General features: G+C 42.8%; 1 protein-coding gene across 1 annotated transcript in view; it reads left to right on the forward strand.

Moving 5' to 3' along the window:
• Window positions 1-17,483, forward strand: part of LOC133561853 (inactive phospholipase C-like protein 2) — a 60,525-nt gene that overhangs the window by 41,599 nt on the left and 1,443 nt on the right. The window contains exons 4-5 of the mRNA XM_061915457.1: window positions 477-552; window positions 17,321-17,430. Of these exons, the coding sequence (XP_061771441.1) occupies window positions 477-552; window positions 17,321-17,430 (186 nt within the window). The remainder of the gene's footprint in view (window positions 1-476; window positions 553-17,320; window positions 17,431-17,483) is intronic.

Raw genomic sequence — 17,483 nt, forward strand, 5'->3', positions numbered from 1 at the left:
CGCATTACAGCATCTTGACTAACACTATGCCACCGTGTGGCTGTGATTTCTCCAAAGACCTCAACGCAACCGTCACATTAATAGCTGTCTGCAAGTCAGCGCAATCCACCGGCGGAGCTAAACTTAGTATCATCCACAGATGTCAGCGTCATGACGTGCTTCTGTGACTCACTCTGATGTTTGACTTTCGCTCCTCTTGTTCTAAAATTACCTTGAGGTGCATTTTCTTTTTTGAAAAATTGCGGGCCAAAGCGAGACGCGTGTTTTGGCGTCGACGGTGAAAAGGGAAGACTGTGAATAGAAGCCTCTTGAGTCTCCCCTCTAATTTTGACTTTCCACAGCAACCTCACCCACAGACCTTCCTGTAATAGCAGCCGGTGTCTGGGAGACCTCCCTGCGCAGAGACTCCCGGAAACCACAGCGAGACGACTTGGCTCGCAGGGCTAATGCGAACACTGTGTTTGGTCTCGCCACAGGTGATCCAGACCAGCAAGACGTTGCTCGAGAACTCCGAAGGGGTCTACGAGATGATCCTGCAAACCCAGAAAGCAGGTGAGAGGACGGTGCCCTGACAGAGGAGCGCAAACTAAGTGAAAAGTGCTCACATTCATTTCATGCTTGGTTTCCTGCCGCAGCGCCGTGTTTATAAAACAAACACATGGGATACCAGGTAGAGCTGATAAACACCTATTAGCATAAATGCAATTAGCAATGAATTCATGTTCTAGTTGCTCATTTGCAGTGTTCTGACGAGATGTTCAACAGTGCTCAGAGAAGGCATTGAAGCTATGCAGAACAAAACTAAAACCGAACTGGCTACAAAGTAAACAAAAACAGAATGCTGCACGACCGCAAAGACTTACTGTGGAGCAAAGACGGCGTCCAGAATGTACATCCGAACATCACATGACAATCCACAATGTCCCCACAAAGACGGATTAAAAAAACCCTGAAATATTCCATCCATCCAACCATCCATTTTCTACTGCTTATCCCTTTCGGGGTCGCTGGAGCCTCAATCTCGTCTTGATTGCTAAAACAGAGTAGATGTGGGAAATATCGCTCCAAGGTAGACATGAAACTGCTACAGGTTGCAGGCTTGCAGTGTTCTGACGAGATGTTTAACAGTGCTACTGCGCATGCATATAACAAGGAATAATGAACACATGGACATTATACTGTCATTAGCATGTTAGCATCGATTAGCTTGCAGTCATGCACTGAACAAATATGCCTGATTGGCACTCCACACAAGTCAATGACATCAACAAAGATCACAGTTGTGCATTCACGCACAACATAAAACATTTGATGGACAAAATAAGACAAAGAAGGCGTGGCATAAAACACGTCTTTCTGTGGCAGCATCGGAGAAAGTTGTACATGTACACAAACTACGGTGAGTTCAAGGACCGCCCAAATCAGAAGGACAAAACGGTGCTCGCCGAATACTCTTATCAGTGAAGCACAAACATATCAGACAGTGGGCTTTCTATCGATTAGGAAGGTTTTTAATACATTAATACATTACTGTGGGACGGCATAGCTCGGTTGGTAGAGTGGCCGTGCCAGCAACTTGAGGGTTGCAGGTTCGATTCCCGCTTGTGCCATCCGAGTCACTGCCGTTGTGTCCTTGGGCAAGACACTTTACCCACCTGCCCCCAGTGCCACCCACACTGGTTTAAATGTAACTTAGATATTGGGTGTCACTATGTAAAGCGCTTTGAGTCACTAGAGAAAAGCGCTATATAAATATAATTCACTTCACTTCACATATTTTCCCCCCAAATCTTTCCATTTTCATACATTTTTCAAAAAGCTCCAAGTAGCAAATGGAGCGGCACTAAAGAGCGGCGGGTTGCCGATCCCCGTACTAGCCAAAATAAAAGTATATAAAACTTTCTGTGTTATTTGCCCTTGAGAATAACACGGAAGTAAAAGTCACAAGTGCTGAGTTCACGAAAGCCGTGGACCGTTTTAATTAAAAGCTTTGGTTTGAGTGGGCGCCGTCGCCATCGGGACTAACAGACTCTCTGGTGTTTAAAGATTCTCTGTCATTAACTTTGTCATTAATATGCTTTGAGGTCTTGATTCAGTGATGATAAAGTGCTAAGAACTTGAGTGCGGACTCTATGTTGGTGTTTTTCCAACCAGTGTGTCGTGAGATACAGTTTGGTGTGCCTAATTTCACCTATTTGGTAAAAAAATATTTTTTGCAAACCAGTAATTATAGTCCGCAAATAATGTGTCTTTCCTGTCTAGAGCTCGGCAGAGTAACCGTGCAATACTCTTTCATATCAGTAGGTGGCAGCCCGTAGCTAATTGCTTTGTAGATGACGGAAACAGCGGGAGGCAGCGTGTAAGTAAAAAGGTGTCTAATGCCAGCCATCAATTTTATTCCGCTTATCCGAGGTCGGGTTGTGGGGGCAGCAGCCTAAGCAGAGAAGCCCAGACTTCCCTCTCCCCAGCCATTTCGTCCAGCTCCTCCCAGGGGATTCCGAGACAAAGTCTTCCCAACGTGTCCTGGGTCTTCCCTAAACACCTCCCGAGGGAGGCATGCGGGTGGCATCCTGACTGAGCAGATGCCCAAACCACCTCATCTGTCTCCTCTCAATGTGGAGGAGCAGCAGCTTTACTCTGAGTTCCTCCCGGATGACGGAGATTCTCGCCCTATCTCTAATGCTTGATGTTTATTTCTTAAACCAAAGATAAACAAAAGGTAAGTGCCGCTAAGAAAAGGCATTGAAGCTTAGGGAAGGCTATGCAGAACGAAACTACAACTAAACTGGCTACAAAGTAAACAAAAACAGAATGCTGGGCGACAACAAAGACTTACTGTGGAGCAAAGACGGCGTCCACAATGTAAATCCGAACATGATATGACCATCAACAATGTCCCCACAAAGATGGATAAAAAAACTGAAATATTCCATCCATTCAACCATCCATTTTCTACCGCTTCTCCCTTTCGGGCTCGCTGGAGCCTCAATCTCATCATGATTACTGAAGCAAAGTAGATGCGGGAAATATCGCTCCAAGAAAGACATGAAATTGCTACAGGAAAATACCCCAAAAAAGAGAAAAAGTCACCAAAATAGGAGCGCAACACAATAACTTATGTGGGCTCTGAACTGAGGATGTCATTGTGGCTTGTGCAGCCCTTTGAGACACTTGTGATTTAGGGCTATATAAATAAACACTGCTTGATTGATAGATTGAACTAAAACACTACACATAGGAAAACAGCAAAAAACTCCAAATAAGTCAGGGCGTGATGTGACAGGTGGTGACAGTACAGCTTATTTGAGACAAGAACTATATTGATGCAAGATTGGTTACGGTTTAAAGTCATATCCAACAATTGCGACAACGACTTTTTACTGTTAACAGAGTTTTGTTTCGTTTCGTTCATCTCCGGGTTGGGGAGAAGACCCTGCCCCAAGTGGAGGACTTCAAGTACCTCGGAATCTTGTTCATGAGTGAGGGGAAGATCGACAGGCGGATCGGTGCGGCATCTTCAGGAATGCGGACGCTGTATCGATCCGTCGTGGTGAAGAAGGAGCTGAGCCGGAAGGCAAAGCTCTCAATTTACTGGTCAATCTAGATTCCCATCCTCACCTATAGTCATGAGCTTTGGGTTATGACCGAAAGGACATGATTACGGGTGCAAGCGGACAAAATTAGTTTCCTTCGCCGGGTGGCGGGGCTCTCCCTTAGAGATAAGGTGAGAAGCTCTGTCATCCGGGAGGAGCTCAAACTAAAGCCGCTGCTCCTCCTCATCGAGAGGAGTCAGATGAGGTGGTTCGGGCATCTGGTCAGGATGCCACCCAGAAACCTCCTTCGGAGGTGTTTTGGGCACGTTCGACTGGTAAAAAGCCACGGGGAAGACCCAGGACGCAATGGGAAGAGTATGTCTCCCGGCTGGCCTGGGACCGCCTCGGGATCCCCCGGGAAGAGCTGGAGGAAGTGGCTGGGGAGAGGAAAGCCGGGGCTTCCCTGCTTAGGCTGCTGCCCCCGTGAACTGATCTCGGATAAGCGGAAGAAGATGGATGGATGGACTAGACAACAAACTCTATGCTATTGACCTAAAAAAGCCTTTGACTCATTAAACCACAGTATTCTAATTGACGAACTGCAGACGTGGAGTTAGAGAGACCTTTTTAAAATAGATAAAAAGTTATCTCTCGAACAGAACGCAATTTGTACAGGCGAGAAATAACATACCAACAGACCCGAGTTATCCCTAGTGGGGTAACTCGGGGGTCAGTGTTGGGACCACAACTTTTCACATTATATATCAAGAAATGTTTTCCTGCGGCCCAGCCTCACCCAATTTCTGCATCCAGTGGCCCCCAGTTAAAATGAGTTTGAGATCCTTGATCATAGATGATCTCGGGCCCAGAGAAGCCTGCGGCGTTTCTGGATGTTGATCAATGGCTTCCGCTTTGCATAGTAGAGCTTTAACTTGCACTTACAGATGTAGCGACGAACTGTATTTAGTGACAGTGGTTTTCTGAAGTGTTCCTGAGCCCATGTGGTGATATCCTTTAGAGATTGATGTTGTTTTTTGATACAGTGCAGTGTGAGGGATCGAAGGTCACGGTCATTCAATGTTGGTTTCCGGCCATGCCGCTTACGTGGAGGGATTTCTTCAGATTTTCTGAACTTTTTGGTGATATTATGGACCGTAGATGCTGAAATCCCTATTTTGTTTTGCAATTGCACTTTGAAAAACGTTGTTCTTAAACTGTTTGACTATTTGCTCACGTAGTTGTGGACAAAGGGGTGTACCTCGCCCCATCCTTTCTTGTGAAAGAATGAGCATTTTTTGGGAAGCTGTTTTTATACCCAATCATCGCACCCACCTGTTCCCAATTAGCCTGCACACCTGTGGGATGTTCCAGATAAGTGTTTGATTAGCATTCCTCAATTTTATCAGTTTTTATTGCCACTTTTCCAAACTTCTTTGTCACGTGTTGCTGACATCAAATTTTAAAGTTAATGATTATTTGCAACAAAAAAAAATGTTTATCAATTTGAACATCAAATATGTTGTCTTTGTAGCATATTCAACTGAATATGGGTTGAAAATGATTTGGAAATCATTGTATTCCGTTTATATTTACATCCAACACAATTTCTTAACTTATATGGAAACCGGGTTTGTACATAAACCCGACCCAACCTCGAATAAGCGATAGAAGATGGATGGATGGATGGAGGTCAGTTTTTTTTAATGATTTCTGCTCGTGGTGTGCCCCCGGATTTTTGTGTCTTGGCTCAAAAAGGGTTGAAAATCTCTGCTCTTAAGTGGCTAAAAAAAAAAACTGGCTGGCTCATCTTTCTCAATGATCGTGCTTCTGAAACACTTCAGGATATTTTAAAACTAAACAAGATGCTATTTGGAGCTCTGCTTCCGCTTCTGCTTCTGCTTCTGCTTCTGCCTGACATCTTTTCAAGCTGCGCTGCTCTCCAGGATGTGATGTAACTGTTATTGTTACACACATAGTGCGAGCCTCCGCTTGACAAACGCCTCTTTTGGCAGTCGCCACTTCTGCTAGCAGACAGAAGTGAGAGGACAAACAACACAATCAGCCAGTCTTTGGCTCGACAAAGTCAAACAATATTAATTATTCTTGGATCAAAACCAGGTGGCACGCTGACCAAGGCGAAAGGTTGTCCAGGCGAAATCACCTGTGCGTGCAGCGTCGCACAGGAAGTGGGTCACCGCAAACCCTGTCCCCTCTGTAACATCAACAGGATGGTTACTGTTGCAGTGATCCATCACGTCAGCGCAAACACGTCCTCAATGACAAGAGAACAAAGATAAACAAAAGTAAAAGTGTGGACATCGTCCATGTTAGCTGGGTTCCTATAAGCTTTGAGCGCTTCCTCTGCTCAGTTACTTAATCAAAGAAGCCTTGCATAAGCTGTTACAATAGAGGGAAACACACACTCACACAAGGAACGGGACGCCTGTGGCGTGTTGTTAAACCCAAAAGCAAGCAGATAAATCCCCCCCAAAAAAATCAAGTTTGTTGTGATAATCTCAATAAAAGTGAACAACCTCAGTGTTGTTGTCTTGTGTGTGTGAGCCAAACACACAAAAACCCTGCAAGCAACGCGACTATTCTGCTGTGTATGGACATTTTAAGTCGTGTGTGATTGCTACTACTCCTACTCAGTGGTCATACTTGCCAACCCTCCCAAATTTTCCGGGGGACACCCGAATTTCAATACCTCTCTCGAAAATCTCAACCATTTTCCCGGATTTCTCCCGATTTCCAGTCGGACCTGAGTGAGGACAGTAAAGCTGCGGATATTTGGGGGTCCCACGATTCGATTCAATATCGATTCTTGGGATCGCGATTCGACTATATGTCGATTTTTTTTCGATTCCACACGATTCTCGATTGAAAAACGATATTTTTCCGATTCAAAACGAATTTGTATTCATTCAATACATAATATTTCAGCAAGATCTACCCCAGTCCGCTGAAATGCTAGCAGAGTAGTAGATTAAAAAAAAAAAAAAAAAGGCTTCAACCTTGCGGCCACAGCTCCAGTCAGCCGCCTCGACAATAGAGGTTCGGAACATGGTCCACTCGGACTCAATGTCCCGCACCTCCCTCGTGACATGTTCAAAGTTCTTCCGGAGGTGGGAGTTGAAACTCTCTCTGACGGGATCTTCAGCTCTCACTGGATCGGTTCGCAGCCGAGTGTGAAGCGACCGGAATGAGAATCAGCACCTCCAAGTCCGAGTCAATGGTTCTCGCCCGGAAAAGGGTGGAATGCCATCTCCGGGTTGGGGAGGAGACCCTGCCCCAAGTGGAGGAGTTCAAGTACCTAGGAGTCTTGTTCACGGGTGGGGGAAGAGTGGATCGTGAGATCGACAGGCAGATCGGTGCGGCGTCTTCAGTAATGCGGACGTTGTATCGATCCGTTGTGGTGAAGAAGGAGCTGAGCCGGAAGGCAAAGCTCTCCATTTACCGGTCGATCTACGTTCCCATCCTCACCTATGGTCATGAGCTTTGGGTCATGACCGAAAGGATTAGATCACGGGTACAAGCGGCCGAAATGAGTTTCCTCCGCCGTGTGGCGGGGCTCTCTCTTAGAGATAGGGTGAGAAGCTCTGCCATCCGGGAGGAGCTCAAAGTAAAGCCGCTGCTCCTCCACATTGAGAAGAGCCAGATGAAGTGGCTCGGGCATCTGGTCAGGATGCCACCCAAACGCCTCCCTAGGGAGGTGTTTAGGGCACGTTCAACCGGTAGGAGGCCACGGGGAAGACCCAGGACACGTTGAGAAGACTATGTCTCCCGGCTGGCCTGGGAACGCCTCGGGATCCCCCGGGAAGAGCTAGACGAAGTGGCTGGGGAGAGGGAAGTCTGGGCTTCCCTGCTTAGGCTGCTGCCCCCGCGACCCGACCTCGGCTAAGCGGAAGATGATGGATGGATGGATAGAGGACAATGTTTTATCAACTGATTGCAATAATGTAAATTTGTTTTAACTATTAAGCGAACCAAAAATACAACTTATTTTATCTTTGTGAAAACATTGGACACAGTGTGTTGTCAAGCTTATGAGATGCGATGCAAGTGTAAGCCACTGGGACACTATTGTTCTTTATTTTTTATTTGTATAAATGTCTAATGATAATGTCAATGAGGGATTTTTAATCACTGCTATGCTGAAATTATAACTAATATTGATACTGTTGATCATTTTCATTTTTGTTTCACTACTTTTGGTTTGTTCTGTGTCGTGTTTGTGTCTCCTTTCAATTACTCTGTTTGTTGCAGTTCTGAGTCTTGCTGGGTCAGGTTTGGTTTTGGAATTGGATTGCATTGTTATGGTATTGCTGTGTATTGTTTTGTTGGATTGATTAAAAAAAATACAACAAAAAAAATGTATTTAAAAAAAAAAAAGAGAATCGATTTTGAATCGCACCACGTGAGATTCGCGATTCGTATTCGAAACAATTTTTTTCCCACACCCCTAGAGGACAGCCTGTCGTCACGTCCACTTTTATTCCATATAAACAACGTTATAAAACATCTATGACTTTTGGAGAGTGGACAACTGCAAACACAACAAGAAGGAGACTATTATGTATGTCTCTGTTATCTATAGGTTTATCATAACCCATAAAGCAAGCAGGCACGGAGCTATTTCTCAGCGTGTGTTTATTCAAGCCGGCACGTTAATTCACTGACACACAACAACCGGAATCCCGTCATGCTTTGCTTCAAAACTACGGCAAGTAGCGATGTCCCAAAAAAAATAGTGACAGAAAATAGAACGAGGATGGACAATACAACCCTAAACTCACCTCCTTTCCTGCAAATTAAATGTCACAGATGCTGCCCATACCTATGCTCCTTCAAAGGCTGGGCTACTGGCTGCAAAGCATTGGACTTTCAAATACAACAATGAGTCGAGAGGAGTGTTATCTGTGTGTATATATGTAAATAAATGAACATTAAAATTCAGTGAAATCTAACTATAAATATACTCCACCACCCTTAACCCTGTTCCCCGGACCCAATCCCCAATTCTCCCGAATTCGGATATTTCAAGGTTGGCAAGTATGCTTGTGGTTATGTTGTCCGCCCTGAGATCGGTAGATTGTAAGTTCAAACCCCGGCCAAGTCTCCTTACTAGTTATCTGTCTATCTTATTTTTCGGACTAAAAGTCGCAGTTATTTTCATAGTTTGGCCAGGGGTGCGACTTATACTCAGGAGCGACTTATGTGTGAAATTGTCAACACATTACCATAAAATATCAAATAATATTATTTAGCTCATTCACGTAGAGACTAGACGTATAAGATTTCATGAGATTTAGTGATTAGGAGTGACATATTGTTCGGTAAACGTATAGCATGTTCTATATGTTATAGTTATTTGAATGACTTTTACCATAATATGTTACGTTAACATACCAGGCACCTTCTCAGTTGGTTATTTATGCGTCATATAACACACTTATTCAGCCTGTTGTTCACTATTCTTTATTTATTTTAAATTGCCTTTCAAATGTCTATTCTTGGTGTTTGGTTTTATTAAAATGAATTTCCCCCCAAAAATGCGACTTATACTCTAGTGCGACTTATATATGTTTTTTTCCTTCTTTATAATGCATTTTCGGCAGGTGCGACTTACATACGTCGCTCCGCTATCTATGTATCTATCATACCAAAGACTATAAAAATGGGATCCATTACTTCCCTGCTTGGCACTCGGCATCAAGGGTTGGAATTGGGGGTTAAATCCCCAAAATGATTCCCGGGCGCGGCCACCGCTGCTGCTCACTGCTCCCCTCACCTTCCAATGGGGTGAACAAGGGGTTGGGTCAAATGCAGAGGACACATTTCACCACACTTAGTGTGTGTGTGACAATTATAATAATAATAATAATGGATTAGATTTAGGGCAGAAGAGGGGTTAGTGCTTGTGCCTCACAATACGAAGGTCCTGAGTAGTCCTGAGTTCAATCCCGGGCTCAGGATCTTTCTATGTGGAGTTTGTATGTTCTCCCCGTGACTGCGTGGGTTCCCTCCGGGTACTTCGGCTTCCTCCCGCCTCCAAAAACATGCACCTGGGGATAGGTTGATTGGCTACACTAAATTGGCCCTAGTGTGTGAATGTGAGTGTGAATGTTGTCTGTCTATCTGTGTTGGCCCTGCGATGAGGTGGCGATGAGATAGGGTCCCCAAATGGGACAAGCGGTAGAAAAATGGATGGTTGGATGGATCCGCACAGTAACACAACATAAACACAACAGGGCAAATACCCAGAAACCCTTGCAGCACTAACTCTTCCGGGATGCTACAATATACACCCCCGTGTTGTATATTAAGGGTTTATGCAGATCCCAAATACAGATCAGCAGGTACCAGAAGGTAAGAAAAGTTGCTTTTGCATAATATTGCAAAACAAAACGCCAGATAATATCTTACCTTTTACACACACTATAATAATACTTTTATGTTTAATGCGCCGACAATTATTCAAGTGGTGTGGCTTCATAGCTTACCAAAGTCGTAGTAAAACATTTTGATAGATTTCTGAGCGCCGTGTGTAATGTTATATATTTTCAATGGAACATTTAAAATGTTGGTGTTTCCTTGAGGCATATTGCCTTCATAGTGCAGTCTACACATATCTCTTATGTTTGACAGCCATCTACTGCTCACACTAATCATTACAACATATACCAAATAAAATAGCTTCGAGGTGAGTAAGCTCAACTGACATTATTCCTTACATTAGGTGCACCTTACCTTACCCCCTCTTCCCCTCCACATCCCATCCTCATATCCCGTAATTCAATGTATATACTCTGATGATTTGATTGATTGACTGATTGATTGAAACATTTATTAGTAGATTGCACAGTACAGTACATATTCCGTACAATTGACCACTAAATGGTAACACCCGAAAAAGTTTTTCAACTTCTTTAAGTCGGGGTCCACGTTAATCAATTCATGGTAATTGATTAACTTGTATGATGACTGTATTATGCCGATAGTATATATTTGGACCATGACTTGATTAACGTGGACCCCGACTTAAACAAGTTGAAAAACTTATTCGGGTGTTACCATTCAGTGTTCAATTGTACGGAATATGTACTGAACTGTGTAATCTACTAATAAAAGTTTCAATCAATCAGTCAATCAATCAAACCGGGTTATAAGGCGCATTGTCAAGATTTGAGAAAAAAAAAAAAGATTTTAAGTGGCTTTATAGTCCGGAAAATACGGTACATTATCACTCATTAGTACCGCTGTACCACTATACCGTACTGGCCTATTGTCATGTATTTATTAATTATTTGCTTTGGGTGAATTTCTGTTGGGGGGAAAAAAAACACAATATATATTAAAACCTTTTTTTAATTTTTTTTAACCAAAAATCTACAAATTTGCATAACAAAAATGCTGACTGTGTGTCGCCCACCCTTAGTGACAGCCATCTCATATGGGTGAAAAAATGCAGGGCAAACACTTGCTGTGACCGCATTCTGCAGAAATCCTGTCCTCTCACTTTGTGTGTGTGCGTGCGTGTGTGCGTGTGCTTGCCTGTGTGTGTGTGTGTGTGTGTGTGTGTGTGTGTGTGCAGCGTGCAAACGGGTTAGACCGTTATTGCTTTTTTATTGCCCAAAAGAAGCCCCCAGCTGGAAAGCGAGGAAACGTAGGAGGAAGAGGGAAGCGCACGCGTGCGACGTTCATTTACCGACGAAGCGCCCCGAGCGGCTGAAGAGAGCAAAGATCCGCTTCATGCGGCGTTCTCCGGCATTTCCCGCTCGCTGCTGCTTTCATGTGGAGCGTCGACGCTCTCCGGCACGCTCAGCTGCAACACAGTCACGCTTCCGGCGGCAGCGTTTCCGTCGGCTGGAGTCACCGCACTCCCCCTCCCTTCGACCCCTCGGCGCCTGTTGGTGCAGTTGCCATGGAGACGCGAGGAGAGACCCCCCCGGCGGGGAATTGGCCGTAATAGGCGAGGGGTCGTGTTATTTTCTGGCCTGTGGAGTCCGACACCAGCAGAAGATCTCCCTCATGCTCTTTACCTCCACATTTTTCTCGACAAGCTTGCTGTAGACATCTCGTTCACGACTGCTTAAGGTGCACACGTTCATCCGACACACAGAGGGGTGGTTGCCTAGCAACACTGGACAGAGTCTGGCAGGCAATGAGGAGGGAAAATCGTTCTCCGCAGTGTGATTCTGCAAGGACAGCAAACGTCGAGTTGAACGCGGACGCACTCCATCAGCTGACCTCAATTCTCTCGTCTTCCTCCGAGCGTGGAAGGATTCCTTCTACGTTAACAACTCCATACGGAAGGTGGCGTTACGCAATTGCTCGACAGCAGTTATGCTCCTGTAAATATTTTCTCATACAGATGTTGTTGAGAAAAATACGACAGGAAGTAATCCTGAATATACTGTACAGCAGTCAGTTTACAACTTGTGTAGTGGGAAATATTTGCTATGCATTGAAAAGAAATCAACGCAAACATTGTTGTGTAAATAGTGCTCAAGTGGATGGAAGAACAAAAAGGAAGCAAAGAAAAGAGGAAACGTAAAAAAGAAAGGAGTGATGGAAAGAAAGAGAGAGGAAAAGAAAGAGAAGAGAAGGAAAAAAGCGAAAAGAAGGACAGAGGAAGGAAGAAAGGAAATAAGAAAGAAGGGAAGGAAGGAAAAATAAAGAAGGGAAAGGGGAGAAGGAAATAAATGAGAGAGAAGTAAAAAATGAAAGAAGGAAATTGAGTAAAGAAGTAAAAAAGGGGAAAATGGAGGGGAAGGAATAAAGGAAACAAGAAAGGAGGGAGAAAAGAAAAAAGAAGGAAAGGGAAGAAAATGACGGAAAGAAGGACAACAAAAGGAAATAAAAAAATGAATGAAGAAAATGAAGAAAGGAAGGATAGAGAGGAAGGAAGAAAGAAAGGAGGGAAGGAAAAATGACAAAGTGAAAGGAGAGAAGGAAATAAATGTCAGACACAAGGAAGGATGGGTGAAGAAAGAAGGTAAAGGAAATAATAAAAAAAGAAACAAAGGAAGGAGGAAAGGAACAAGAAAGCAGGGGAAGAAAAGAAATGACGGAAAAAAAGACGACAGAAGGGAAGAAAAAAATAGATAAGAAAATGAAGGAAGAAGGAAAAGGAGAGAAGACAGAGAGGAAGGAAGAAAAAAAATAAGGAAGAAAGAAGAGAAGGAAATAAATGACAGAAACAAGGAAGGAAGGGTGAAGAAAGAAGGTAAAGGAAACAATTAAAAAAGAAACAAGAAAGGAAGGAGGAAAGCAAAATGAAGGAAGGGGAAGGAAAGAAATGATAGAAAGAAGGACGACAGAAGGAAGAAAAAAATGAAAAAAGAAAATGAAAGAAAGAAGAAAAGAAGGAGAGAAGGACAGAGAGGAAGGAAGAAAGAAGAAGAAAGGAAGAAAGTAAAGAAGGAAGAAATTACTTAAAGAAGGAAGGAAGGGGGAAGAAACAAGGAAAGAAAGAAGGGAGGAAAAGATGGAGAGAAGGACAAAGAGGAAGGAAGAAAGAAAAGAAGAACAAAAGGAGAGAAGAAAAAAATGCTAGAAACAAGAAAGGAAGCGTGAAGAAAGAAGGTAAAGGAAAACATTAAAAAAGAAACAAGAAAGGAAAGAGGAAAAAAGAAGGAAGGGGAGGCAAGAATTGACGGAAAGGACGACAGGAGGGGAAAAAAATTAAAGAAAAAAAATGAAGGAAAAAAGAAAAGAAAGACAGAGATGAAGGAAGAAAGAAAGGAGTGAAGGAAAAAAGACAGAAGGGAAATGAGAGAAGGAAATAAATGTCAGAAACAAGGAAAGAAGGGTGAAGAAAGAAGGTAAAGGAAAAAATGAAAAAAAAACAAGAGAGGAAGGAGGAAAGGAAAAAAAAGGAAGGAGAAGGAAATAAATGACAGAAAGAAGGACAACAGAAGGGAAGAAGAAAATGAAGGAAGGAAGAAAAGAAGAAGGAAGTAGAGAAAGAAGAAATTACTTAAAAAAGGAAGGAAGGGGGAACAAACAAGGAAAGAAGGAAGGGAAGAATACCACCACCATACATATTAACCATGAATTGATTAACGTGGACCCCGACCTTAACAAGTTCAAAAACTTATTCGGTTTTACCATTTTGTGGACAAATGTACAGAATATGTGCAATCTACTAATAAAAGTTTCAATCAATCAAACCACCATGCCTGACGGTAGGTGTGGTGTTCTTGGGATTAAAGGCCTCACCTTTTCTCCTCTAAACCTATTGCTGGGTATTGTGACCAAACAGCTCCATTTTTGTTTCATCTGACCTCAGACCTTTCCTCCAGAAGGTCTTATCTTTGTGATGTCAGATGCTTGTGTGTGTATATACAGTGGGGCAAAAAAGTATTTAGTCAGCCACTTATTGTGCAAGTTCTCCCACTTAAAATGATGACAGAGGTCTGTAATTTTCATCATAGGTACACTTCAACTGTGAGAGACAGAATGTGAAAAAAAAAAATCCAGGAATTCACATTGTAGGAATTTTAAAGAATGTATCTGTAAATTATGGTGGAAAATAAGTATTTGGTCAATGACAAAAATTCAACTTAATACCTTGTTATATCACCTTTGTTGGCAATAACAGAGGTCAAATAATTGCTATAGGTCTTTACCAGGTTTGCACACACAGTAGCTAGTATTTTGACCCATTCCTCTATGCAGATCTTCTCGAGAGCAGTGATGTTTTGGGGCTGTCGCCGAGCAACACGGACTTTCAACTCCCTCCACAGGTTTTCTATGGGGTTGAGGTCTGGATACTGGCTAGACCACTCCAGGACTTTCAAATGCTTCTTACGAAGCAACTCCTTCATTGCCCGGGCGGTGTGTTTGGGATCATTGTCATGCTGGAAGACCCAGCCATGTTTCATCTTCAAAGCTCTCACTGATGGAAGGAGGTTTTGACTCAAAATGTCACGATACATTCTTTCCTTAACACGGATCAGTCATCCTGTCCCCTTAGCAGAAAAAAAGCCCCAAAGCATGATGTTTCCACCACCATGCTTCACAGTAGGTCTGGTGTTCTTGGGATGCAGCTCAGTATTCTTCTTCCTCCAAACACGACGATTTGAGTTTATACCAAAAAGTTGTATTTTGGTTTCATCTGACCACGTGACATTCTCCCAAACCTCTGCTATATTATCCATGTGCTCTCTGGCAAACTTCAGACGGGCCTGGACATGCACTGGCTCAAGCTGGGGGACACGTCTGGCACTGCATGATTTTGAGTCCCTGTCGGCGTAGTGTGTTACTGTAGTAACCTTTGTTTCTTTGGTCCCAGCTTTCTACAGGTCATTCACCAGGCCCCCACGTGTGGTTCTGTGATTTTTGCTCACCATTCTCAAGATCATTTTGACCTCAAGGGAGGAGATCTTGCATTGAGCCCCAGATCGAGGGAGATTATCAGTGGTCTTGTATGTCTTCCATTTTCTGATAATTGCTCCCACAGTTGATTTTTTCACACCAAGCTGCTTGCCTATTGTAGATTCACTCTTCCCAGTCTGGTGCAGGTCTACAATTCTTTTCCTGGTGTCCTTCGACAGCTCTTTGATCTTGGCCATAGTGGAGTTTGGAGTCTGACTGTTTGAGGCTGTGGACAGGTGTCTTTTATCTCTGGCTGTGAGAGCCAGAGATCTTCCTTGTTTGAAGTGACCAAATACTTATTTTCCACCATAATTTACAAATAAAGTCTTTAAAATTCCTACAATGTGAATTCCTGGATATTTTTTTCCTCATCATTTTAAGTGGGAGAACTTGCACAATCGGTGGCTGACTAAATACTTTTTGCCCCACTTTATATATATATATATATATATATATATATACATATATTAGGGGTGTGGGAAAAAATTGATTCGAATCGAATACGTTGTGCGATTCAGAATCGATTTTTTTCCCCACACCCCTAGTATATATATATATATATATATATATATATATATACATATATATATATACATACATACACACACACACATATATATATCTATATATGTGTATATATATATATATATGTATGTATGTATGTATGTATATACTGTATATGTTTTATCAAATGCACATTTATATCTATTACTGTCGATTGCGATATATATTAATATTTATTTATCGACCCTGCCCTAATATACATAGACAAGAACTGGAGAATCGTTGTAAAACCACTAATACCCAGGCACGGTAGCGATAATATCAATATTTTGATTCCACGGCTGCCGGAAAGTCGTCTATAGGATGGGAATGAAGTGAAAGATTGTTTTCACGGTTTAGAGCAGGGGTCGACAACCCGCGGCTCCGGAGCCGCATGCGGCTCTTTGGTCACTCTGGTGTGGCTCAGCTGCATAATCAACGATGTATGGATAACCTGCAGATGCATTTGCAACGATTAAGTCAACGAAATTACAAAGGTGAGTTTTGTTGATGTTGTTGACTTATGTGCTAATCAGACATATTTGGTCACGGCATGACTGCCAGCTAATCGATGCTAACATGCTACGTTAATCGATGCTAACATGCTATTTACGCTAGCTGTATGTACATTTGAAACTAGATACCCACATTTAATGCGAAACAAACACTTACCAATCGACGGATTTAAGTTGCTCCAGTGTCACAAGATGCGAAAGTACTGATCGTTTGGTCTGCACATTTTACCGGCGATGCTAATGAGGCAACCATGCTATGGGCCACTTCATTAGGTACACCCACGCTATGGCCGAATAGCGTCACTAGCTATTGGCTCAATCGCTTCAATTTCTTCTTCAATTTCGTTTTCACTATCTGCCTCCATACTCCGACCATCTGTTTCAATACATGCGTAATCTGTTGAATCGCTTAAGCCGCTGAAATCCGAGTCTGAATCCGAGCTAATGTCGCTATATCTTGCTGTGGTAACCGCCATGTTGTTTGTATTGGCAGCACTGTATTGGCAGCACTGTATAAGATAGGGTAAATAAGGCACTTTAAAGCTTTATTTAGGGATATTCCGGGACCGGTAAAATTTTGAAAAAAACTTCAAAAAATAAAACAAGCCACTGGGAACTGATTTTTATTGTTTTTAACCCTTTTGAAATTGTGATAATGTTCCCCTTTTAAAGTCAGCATTTACATAGCACTCCCTTATTATTGTTGTTTGGATGAATATCATCAGATATTAGCGAGAATAGATACTTTGAGAATTCGGAAACCTCCGGAAAATATGGGAGGGTTGGCAAGTGTAATGCTTTTTATTTATAAATGGTTGGTTTATATAGGCTAGTAAGGTACCTTACTAGCCTATATAAATCAACCATTTATACTGTAAATACATGTCAGTAGGCTAAATGAACCTCTTCAACATAAGTGTAATGCTGTCAAGCCGCATTCATGTAAAACTGCGTGTCTGAGACCCCTGGTTTATATATAGCACAAAGCAAAAAAAAAACCTCCGTATGCAGTGTTATTTCATTTTCAATTTCAAAAGAGTTTTGCGGCTCCCATTGTTTTCTTTATTTTGTGAACCTGGTTTAGAAGAAGCTGCCCTGAAGAGCATGAAGGTGGTCGTTTGGAAAATTCAGTTTTTCTTGAAGGCCTCACCTCGCATATTATTCCATAACAATGTTAACCCTTTATGATCAAACACAGAATGCCGTTCAGTTTGTTTAAACTTATGTTTGAAATAACAGAACCAGGAATGGTCTGAAACGGTGGCCATCATGAAGCCTTCATGGCGCCGCATTGTTTTACAAGCTGCCGCTGAAGTCCTCTCAACGGTCTCACATCTTCTCGTTCAGCGATGGAGTTCCACCAGAACCTCCATGACCTGGCAGTGAAAGAGGGACTGAAGGGCAGGAAGCTTCACAAGGCGGTGGAGAGCTTCACGTGGAACATCACCATCTTGAAGGTGAGAAGCTCGAACTATTCCCTACATTTATCCACGACGTCTCACTTTGACGT

This window comes from Nerophis ophidion, linkage group LG11, assembly GCF_033978795.1.
Source record: "Nerophis ophidion isolate RoL-2023_Sa linkage group LG11, RoL_Noph_v1.0, whole genome shotgun sequence".
NCBI lineage: Eukaryota > Metazoa > Chordata > Actinopteri > Syngnathiformes > Syngnathidae > Nerophis > Nerophis ophidion.